Source organism: Mandrillus leucophaeus, unplaced genomic scaffold, assembly GCF_000951045.1.
Source record: "Mandrillus leucophaeus isolate KB7577 unplaced genomic scaffold, Mleu.le_1.0 Scaffold174, whole genome shotgun sequence".
Classification (NCBI taxonomy): Eukaryota; Metazoa; Chordata; class Mammalia; order Primates; family Cercopithecidae; genus Mandrillus; species Mandrillus leucophaeus.
In genome coordinates, this window is record NW_012101743.1 from 4,096,439 (window position 1) to 4,106,109 (window position 9,671).

Sequence of the window (9,671 nt, forward strand, 5' to 3'; positions counted from 1 at the left end):
CCCCTACCCCCGCCGCCAACACGTGCTCTCCCCCACCCAGGGCAAGGCCAAGCCCCTGACGCATGCGCACCTCAGCAGGCCCAACCCAGAGCAAAGAGCGGGAAGCAGAAAGGCAAGAGAGGAGGTCTCTAAGTGGATACACTGTTGCTGAGTCTAGACGCCAGAAGAACCTTCCAGGCTGCGACTCACAGTTCTAGCACTGCCTAGGAGATCGTGGTGGCCCCAGCTTAGAATCTGCAGAAGCACACAGCTCCATCCATACCACTCAGGGTATGGAGCCTCTGGACCAGTCTAGCCAGGATATCACCAGCTTGCTCAGCCTTGGAGTCGACTACGAGAAGGAACTACAGGGTCAGTACCTGAATAGGACTCATGCTTTTGCGAACTCAGGAAACCGAGGTTCCCTGGGAGAGGCAAGTCGACTGGATGATGCCCCCGCACTACCACTGCTCTGAGTGCAGCCCCTCACCGCCTCCTTCCAACACCCTCAGGACCAAGGCCTTGATCTTTCTCTTGGGGTTTCTGCTTTTCCAGATATGAATGCTGCGGTGCTGTCGCCTACTGAAGAGTTCAAAGAGGAGGAAGAGGATGCGCAGTCTGAGCCTGGGCAAGGCACAGCAGCAGCAGGAGAAGAGTCAAAGTTGGCAGGAGCCCAAGGCGGAGAAGAAAAAGATGGCGGCGGCGGCGGCGGCGCAGGAGCTCCTGGCCTCCTATGGAAAGAAAACCGCGAGGGCAGCAGCGGCAGCGATGGCGACGATCAGGGCAGCCACCAGAGCGAGAAGGAACCCAGACAGCAGGATTCACCCCCACCGGGCGCTGTCGGGGGGCTGGAGCCTGGCAACGCGCAGGAGCCCAGCGTCCACGCCTTCACCCCCTTGCAGCTGCAGGAGCTGGAGCGCATTTTCCAACGCAAGAAGTACCCCAGCGAGTTCCTGCGGTAAGCCCATTGCTGGTTGGCGCGCGGTTTGCAGGGAGCACGTGCTGTTCCAGGGTGGCGTTTGGCTTTCCCCCAGCCCTCTCCTGCCCTCTCCCCTCCTGAACCAAAACCCACCTGGGGCCTGGTGTCGCTGCCGTCCCCTCCCCGCAGACCCCTGGCACCTGGTGGGTTCCGTAGTGGGGCTGTGCCTATTAGGCATCATGTATAATTTAGATGAACCAAGTTGGGCAACTTTCGGCTGAGGTCGGTTATGATAAGTAACTCCTATCGCAGCCGAGACAGAAATAAAGGTTCGGTACAGCAAGTGCAGGGTCGCATCTTGACCTTATTTAAAATTCTGAGAAGTCTGTCGTTCGGCTGGGTTTCCTTTGGTGTTAATTGTTCTAAGTTTCAAATAGTAAGAACATATTTATCTTGATTAACGATTTTTGTTATGTGGGGTTATTTTTTGTTTGAGAAACAGTCTCGCTGGGACACCCAGGCTGGAGTGCAATGGTGCGATCTAGGCTCACTGCAACCTCTGCCTCCCAGGTTCAAGAGATTCTCCTGCCTCAGCCTCCAAAGTAGCTGAGACTACAGGCGCCAGCCACCACTCCCGGCTAATTTTTGTATTTTTAGTAGAGATGGGGTTTCACCATATTGGCCAGGCTGGTCTCGAACTCCTGACCTCAAGTGATCCTCCTGCCTTGGCCTCTCAAAGTGCTGGCATTACAGGCGTGAGCCACCGCCTTGATTTTTTTTTTTTTTGGCATCTCCTTTTATTTGTGACCTGAGAGAAAAGTTCCTAACGTGAGGCTCAGCTGGATGTTACAGAACAGCCTACTGCGTGTGGGGAGTTGGTAGAATAAAAAATTAAACACGAGAATGAAACGACACCCACAACTCCAAATGCTAAACACGTGTGGTTTCTTCCCATAGGAGGAGGCTGGCAAGAAGCATGAATGTGACTGAACTCGCAGTGCAGGTCAGTAAACCGAAAAAGCAGTCGGGCAGGGGAGCCATTCTAAAACCTGCTTCAGGGCTTCGACACAGCTTTGACCCAGACATTGTCATCTTGGTGTTTTTGTGTTTTTTTTCATGTATAGGCAATGAGGTCTGAATTTTGGGATCTTTGTGGCTGGAAAATGCAGCAAGGAAAGCTCAGCTTGTGGAAATTTCCCGTTACCAGAGGGAACATGACTATCCACGGAAAAAAAAATTAGTACTGAACGGTTTCCTTTATTCCTTGTGTATAAAATATATTATGCACTTGAATAAATTATAAATATATAAATATATGTATTCCAAATTACAAATATATATATATAAAATATATAAGAGTGTAAATTAAATATAGCATAATATATAAGATTAAACTCCTAGCACTGGTATCCTTTAGGTAGCACTTCCATGTGGAGGCATCCTGGGGTTTTCTGACCTGGGGATTATTCAAATTAATGCTCCAAAGAGCTCCATTAAACTAAATTATTTAATATATTTGAAACCAAGCATAAACTCTTTGGTTAAGAATTTATAAATGTTTAGGCATTGGGGTAAAGGAATAATTCACAACCAGAATGTATGTTTCCTGAAGCTGAGACTGATGGGGAGGGGATAGCATAAAGTTCAAGTGCCTGGCCCTCCTACTATTGTTTTTAAGTATTTGGTAAAGCCTTGTAGAGAGTGGCAGCTCTAAATTTTAATTTTCTGGAATACTTTGATTTGGCAGCCTGAAAACATTGCTGACATAGTTTTGCATTATGGTACAGATAGCAAAAAGGTTTGCAACCTTTGCAAGTTTATCTACAAATCAAAACAAATTTCAAGATCAATTTTGCATAAATTTCCACCAACCTAAGAAAGATAGAAGTGTTAGGCAAGAATTGTATACAGTCACACTCATGGCTTGGGGAAACTGCTCCCATTCAACTTTTGAAACTACCAAATGCATCAGTGAATATTTTCTTGAGCAACTTCTAGCATTTAAGAGATTTTTGGTTTCTTCCAGTTTGTTGTACTAATAGGAAGAGATGTGTTTTGTGTTATATGTTGATAGTGGGGGATGGCTCTCAGGTCAGGCTAGACTCTTACCTGTGGCAATTTGAAATACCTTTTTGGCCGGGCGCGGTGGCTCAAGCCTGTAATCCCAGCACTTTGGGAGGCCGAGACGGGCGGATCACGAGGTCAGGAGATCGAGACCAGCCTGGCTAACACGGTGAAACCCCGTCTCTACTAAAAAATACAAAAAACTAGCCGGGCGAGGTGGCGGGCGCCTGTAGTCCCAACTACTCGGGAGGCTGAGGCAGGAGAATGGCGTGAACCCGGGAGGCGGAGCTTGCAGTGAGCTGAGATCCGGCCACTGCACTCCAGCCTGGGCGACAGAGCGAGACTCCGTCTCAAAAAAAAAAAAAAAAGAAATACCTTTTTATTTGCTCAGGCAGTGATAATAAATTTGTAGGTCAATGGATCCAAAGGAATATTTGCAAAAAAGGAAAAGAAGAAAGAAAAATCGGGATGACCCTAATAGCCTTTCTGCAGAGCTCATGTTTGTGAGTGCAGTGAGGGAACTATGCTGCGGTTCTGTCAATGGTGGCATGTAGAAAAGCAGCCTGACAAAATGGGGCACTGAGTGTTGACATCCTGTTGCCCATCATTTTCAAAGGCAGGCAATGCCAATTTGGGGGAGATGAAATATTGACGTTTGGGTGAATTGCCTTTCCCTTCCCTGGGTTTACATAGCATTCACTCAATGCAGTTCTGAAGGCAAAAGGACCACTCTCACTCAGCAAACAAGGGAAAAGGCATGATGTTCTCATTTATTGCCAAACATTTCAGCATGAATATCTCCAAAAAATTTTAATAGACGTTTCCTCCCTCTGTATTGTAAAGATAATAAGGGCTGTTTTATGAAACCAACACTGAGAATGGGGACCTAATGTTGGCCCATAGCACATTTAGCCCACTTTTGGCATTACTTATGTTTATGAACCTTTGACCACAGCTACATTGCAATTGCCTCTAAACAAGCACTATTACAGTAGGCTTAAAATTTAGACTATATATTCATGAGGGAGAAGGACTCCGAACAGTAAGATGGGAGAAGGAAATGGGACATCAAACAGGGAGAGGAGTCCCTTTGTCCCGTAAAATTTGCAGTTTGGGAACTTCTAGAAGGATCAAAATGCAATGGAAATGTCATTAACTAGAAGCTTGGGGGATAGTGTTGTTTAATGGACAGGTTTTATTTTTTGGTCTTTTAACAGTAGGCAGGTGTTTAGGGAATAGTGTTTGTTGATACCTCCTCCACATTACTACTGAACATGTTCAGAGATGCCTATTTGGACACTCCCGCTTTGGGGATGCTGATGAGATTGGGATCTTCTGTTTGAGTAGTGAGGCTAGATGGCTGATGGTGTCCCATGGAGCTGGGCAACCAAGTCTCTCCCACATCCTGGGACTGGGGAAAACCAAGTGAGCTGACCTTGTCCTTAGCCTGGGAAGAGTTGGAGGGAGGGATACGTTGGAGCATGCAGAATTAGCAATGCTTCCTTTCTCTCCAACTCTCAACTGGGCAAAGCTTTTTGAGAATTTTTGTGAATTTGGACAACATTTGTGTCCTCCTTTCACAAAACTTCAAGCTGAAGTGTGAAGACAGTGTCTAGGGCTTCAGATACCCTCATTTCCCAGCAAGACAATCCATAAACTCCCTGAGCCCCCTGTAACGAGACTTGCCTTGCAATATACCATCTTTTTAATTCTCAAGGAGTTTCGGAAAATGAATGACCCATTAGAGGTTCTTGAAGGAAAGAAAACTTGTTTTAAAATACAATGTACTCTTACTGATTTTTTACTTTACACTGAAGATGGGCTTTTCAAAATGGGGGCCTCATCCTCTTGGTATGACTTTAAAAGGCACCCTCCCCATTTTTTCCAAGCTCAGCTTCCCCCACGACCAGGGTGACAGTGGCCTAGTAAGTAGTAGTTGGTGGGCAGCGGGATAGCTGATGGTCAGGTATCTGCAAGCAGATATGCCACACATAGCAATACCAGGAGGGACCGAGTTCCACTCATCAGCTACACCTGCACCCAAGAGTGGAAAAAGTAGTATTACAGATGAAAGGACAGAGACAAAGAAATAAGCCAAGCCAGAGCATACGTAGCACATACTTGGAGCTCACTATGGAAATGTGTGGTGTTCACCTTTCTAAGATATTTTAGTAGTCAGGAAGTAGCTTGCCTTGATGCACCAGAAAAGGTTAAGGGCAGAGAGAGTTGCTTGTTGTGTGTTTTCCCATGATGAAATTAAATGCTCAATATACTAAACCTGTTTCTTTTTTCCTCTGATTGAAGATTTGGTTTGAGAATAGAAGAGCCAAGTGGAGGAGACATCAGAGGGCATTAATGGCGAGAAACATGCCGCCCCTCATGGTCGTGGGCCAGCCTGTCATGGTAACTGCAGTTGAGGCCATAATGGCACCCTTGTCCATCAGCGGGATGAGAGATGGTTACTTCTGGGGCTACGGCCATTCCAGCACCCTGGGTTTCTCCATGTCACCCTTTCCTCCTCCGTCCTTGCCCCTTCCAACTGTGTTTCTTCCACCTATGCCTCCCTCTGACGAGGCCCAATTTGGCCGGTTCCCTTTTGTTATCATGCATTCTTTCACATTCCCCAATGTGTAAGGGATACCCTCTGTGCCACTTTTTGCCAGAGCGTGTTTGAGCCAGTTTCGTAGTTTGCGTAGCACCCCATCAAGAGTAGTTCATCAAATGTCTATTAAATGTTTTAAAGAAAAGTAGATTATTGACCCATTTTTAGGGCACTTTTAAAAATGTTTCTATAAATATGTGGAGGGTATGTACATTTGTTTTGTGTGTCACATGGGGTCAGTAAGTTCTGAATAAAAATTGTTAAGAAATGCCATTCAAACCGAATGTCACGGACTCGACTCTCATGCAGTAATCTTGAGTCACCATCTGGGGGTTGTGCATGTCACAGAAGTTTCCCATGTGCCCATGGCAGGCTTACACTGACCCACACATTCTCTTCCACCCCCACCCCCAACATCCCATACTCATCTCCTCTCTGCCCCATTGATACCAGATACATGTGCAAGATGGGGTGGTGTGAGTCCCTAATGAGAGAATAGTGTGTTTCAAGGCACTGCCAGGGTGGAAAACAGCAAAACCAAAATGGTATCGGGAAGGAAGCCAGCCCACTCTTAAAAATTCATTAAGTTTTTTCTTGCTATGGAAGACTTCTTTAAAGTAATTTTCTTTTAAAAATGTAAATGGCTGGGCGCGGTGGCTCAAGCCTGTAATCCCAGCACTTTGGGATGCCGAGACAGGCGGATCAAGACCATCCTGGCTAACACGATGAAACCCTGTCTCTACTAAAAAATACAAAACACTAGTCGGGCGAGGTGGCGGGCGCCTGTAGTCCCAGCTACTTGGGAGGCTGAGGCAGGAGAATGGCATAAACCCAAGAGGCGGAGCTTGCAGTGAGCTGAGATCAGGCCACTGCACTCCAGCCTGGGTGACAGAGCGAAACATCGTCTCAAAAAAAAAAAAAAAAAAAAAAAAGAAAAAAAGTAAATGTAAATAATGCCATGAAATTATACACTGATTTAATGGCTAAAATGGCAAATTTTCATATGGTTTACCACAACAAAAGAAAAGAAAAAATATACCAAAAAGTTTTTAAAAAGTGATTATGAACATTATGGTGATCCGGTGAAGTGATTGCAATGCCTGCCGATAAGGAGTCATGGTTACAACAATGTTTTCTCTGCAAATTATTTGATGGCCACTTTCACAATGCTTATGTTTTCAGCCTGACGGAAAATTCCATTTTCTTGGGTGAGCATGAACTTTCTGTCAAGCTGTCTGCTGCTATTCATTCCCCACTTCTCTCTTTACAATTGTGGGTGTCAAGCTTCAGCCACACAATTGCATTTGATGTGAGGGTTTTGCAAGGAGAAGGAGGTTTCTTCGTACCCCTGAAGTCACAAGCCTTGGTGGGAATAGGGAAAGTCCATGAATTCACTATGCATTTATGCATGCCCTTGGGCCAAGTGGATTCTTTTTTCTTCTTCGATTGAGATTCTCCCTTTCTTTCTTTCTTTCTTTTTTTTTTTTTTTTTTGCTATTGTTCTCATTGTATTGTGCTTTGTATAATTATTTACAGTAAGTCCCACATGTCAGTGTACATTCAGTCGGGAAATTGTTTCCATTTGGTACATTTTGTTCCAGTCTGTCTATTCCTGCTCATTATTTTGTTTTTTCTACATTCAGACTGAAACATTTGGTAGCCTAGAGGTACTCAGAAATAGGCAAAGAAAGGTAAAAGGGGAGGAGGGGAGATTGAAATCATACTTCCATTATCTCTCCCCGTGGTTATCAGATTCATAACACGTGGTCCCTGGGCAAGATTATCACCCCAAGTAACAGAAAAGATAAGAAAGGGAAAGGAGAGAGAGAAAAGCATTGCCTGTGGCAGGGTGGGGAAGGTGAAGAGCTCAAGGAGGCCAGAGAAGGAATCACCCATTCACTGCAATGACACTGAAAATGAAAAGTTCAGGTGACCACTTGTCAGTAGTGAAGGGATCTTTTCCAGCAGTTCCATCAGCTGTCAAGATTCCCCTTTTGGGGAGGAAAAAGCTCCCATCTTCCATGGTCCCGCACATGCCTAATCCTGTCACCCATAGCCGTCAGCAAAAAGTGTAAGACAGATTAATCCAAAGAGAATAGCACTTAACATTCCATGGTGCCAAACCCGTCCTTAGCCAAAAGGGATTTTACCAAGAGCCCTCATTTTTCAATGTATTTCAATGTGGTGTTGGTCATTTGGAACGTTCCACTGTAAGTTCAAGTGATTCTCCTGCCTCAGCTTCCCGAGTAGCTGGGACTACAGGTGCGTGCCACCACACCCAGCTAATTTTTTGTATTTTTAGTAGTGATGGGGTTTCACTGTGTTTAGCCAGATGGTCTCAATCTCCTGACCTTGTGATTCACCTGCCTCGACCTCCCAAAGTGCTGGGATTACAGGCGTGAGACACCGCACCCAGCCTCTTGTTCTCTTATTTTCTTCCAAACATATGGAAACTCTCTCTGTTCTGAGCCAACTAAAGCTGGGGGTGGAGTGACATAGGTATTAATACCCCTGTGGCCGCCACCACAATGACTGTGCTGGGTCAGACCTGAAGCCACCCAGCACTGGGTCTCACCCAAGGCCTGTTGTAACCACTCCCTGGCTACTGCCTGTTTGCTTAAGGCCCTGGGTGCTACAATGAGCAGGTGGCAAAGCCAGCCAGGCCTGTGTCCTTCCCTCCAGGTCAGTGAGTTCCCCTAGGCCCCAGGTGGGTCTAGAAGTATCATCCAGGAGTCAGGGACTACAGTCAAAGAAATATAAGTCTACCTGGTGTTCTGTTGTATTGCAGCTGACCTGGCACTCAAACCACAAGACCTAGTCCTTCCTGCTTTTCCCTCCCCTTTCCAAAGGCAGAGGAGCCTCACTCCATAGCCACTGCCACCCCTGACCACAAGGAGTACTGAAAGACTACCACCGATGTTCCGTTAAGGCCCAAGATCTCTTAAGTTAGCTTGTCTTGAAAGCTGCGTGGCCTGGGACTCACCCTTCAGGGCATTGAGCTCCCTTCTGGCCTGGGACAGGTCCAGAAATGCTGTCAAGTCCTGGAATCTAGAATCCTAAGAACCTGCTTGGTGCTCTAGCCCCTGTGGCGGTGTTGGTACCTGAAGCCAGCAAGTCTCAGAAGCTCATGATGGCCCTCAACATGGTGCCTGCGTATTGCTGCTAGGTATTCAGGGTTCAAGGGCTCTTCAGTTAGCAGGTGATGAATTCTGGCAGGATGGGGTCCTTTCCTTCAAGGCAGTGGGTTCCCTTCTGGCCCAGGGTTTGTCTAGAAATGTCATCTGGGAGCTAGGGCTGGAACAGGGGCCTGATGACTCTGACTGGAGCCCTATCTTGCTGTGACTGAGTTGGTATCCAAGATGCAAGACAAAGTCCTCTCAACTCTTCCCTCTCCTCTCCTCAAGCAGAAGGAAGGGTCTCTTTTAGAGCCACATGCTGTGCATCCTGGGGTTAGGGGAAAAGTGATGCCAGCGCTCCCTTGGCTGTCCCAGCTAGTGTCTCAGTACGTTGTGCCCCACCCCTGCCAAGTCCACTGTGTCTGGACCTAGTTCAGCCCTAGGACTCACCTAAGAGTTGAAGTCCTTATGACCTAGGCTGCCTTTCAAGTTTAGTTAGAGACTGAGAGCACTTTGGCCCTTCATGGTGAGGTTTGCAGGTACTCAAGTTCAGACTGCTGGGATCAGTAATTCCCCTCTGGCTAGGGCTGGTTTAAATGCTCCTTCTGTGAGTGGGCATCAACTGAGTTTGGTCTGGTTTTCCTTTCTGCTGTAACAGGACATTGCTGAGATCAATGCTTCACAATTGAACTGTGAAGCAAAAGAACTGTGTTCTCCCTTCCCCAGTGTCCAGAGACACTCTCCACAGCACGTCATGGCTGTGAGGGTCAGGGAGGGGTACCGTTGGTGATTCAGGATTGTTTTTTCTATCTCTTCAGTGCCTCTTTCAGTGATATGAAATTAAAACCAGGTACTGTAAGTGCTCACCTGATTTTTGGATTTGATGAAGGTGTTTTTTTCTGTGTAGGTAGTTGTTAACTTGGTGTCCTTGCACAGAGTCGCAGGAGGACGATCAGTGGAGCTTTCTATTCTGCCATCTAGCTCTGCCTCC

General features: G+C 46.5%; 1 protein-coding gene across 1 annotated transcript; it reads left to right on the forward strand.

The window, feature by feature from the left end:
• Positions 1-82: 82 nt before the first annotated feature.
• Positions 83-5,848, forward strand: LOC105537533 (rhox homeobox family member 2-like). The gene is made up of 4 exons (XM_011977175.1): positions 83-351; positions 535-937; positions 1,856-1,901; positions 5,267-5,848. Exons 1-4 carry the CDS (start codon positions 273-275, stop codon positions 5,594-5,596), a joined length of 858 nt encoding a protein of 285 aa, XP_011832565.1. The 5' UTR covers positions 83-272; the 3' UTR covers positions 5,597-5,848.
• The last annotated feature ends 3,823 nt before the right edge of the window (positions 5,849-9,671 follow it).

What these genes read in the sequence shown, in the direction of transcription:
- LOC105537533 (XM_011977175.1), top strand. Translation starts at nt 273, where the DNA reads ATGGAGCCTCTGGACCAGTCTAGCCAGGATATCACCAGCTTGCTCAGC. An exon ending in CTACGAGAAGGAACTACAGG is followed by an intron (nt 352 to 534) that starts GTCAGTACCTGA and finishes CTGCTTTTCCAG; the next exon opens with ATATGAATGCTGCGGTGCTG. An exon ending in TACCCCAGCGAGTTCCTGCG is followed by an intron (nt 938 to 1,855) that starts GTAAGCCCATTG and finishes TTCTTCCCATAG; the next exon opens with GAGGAGGCTGGCAAGAAGCA.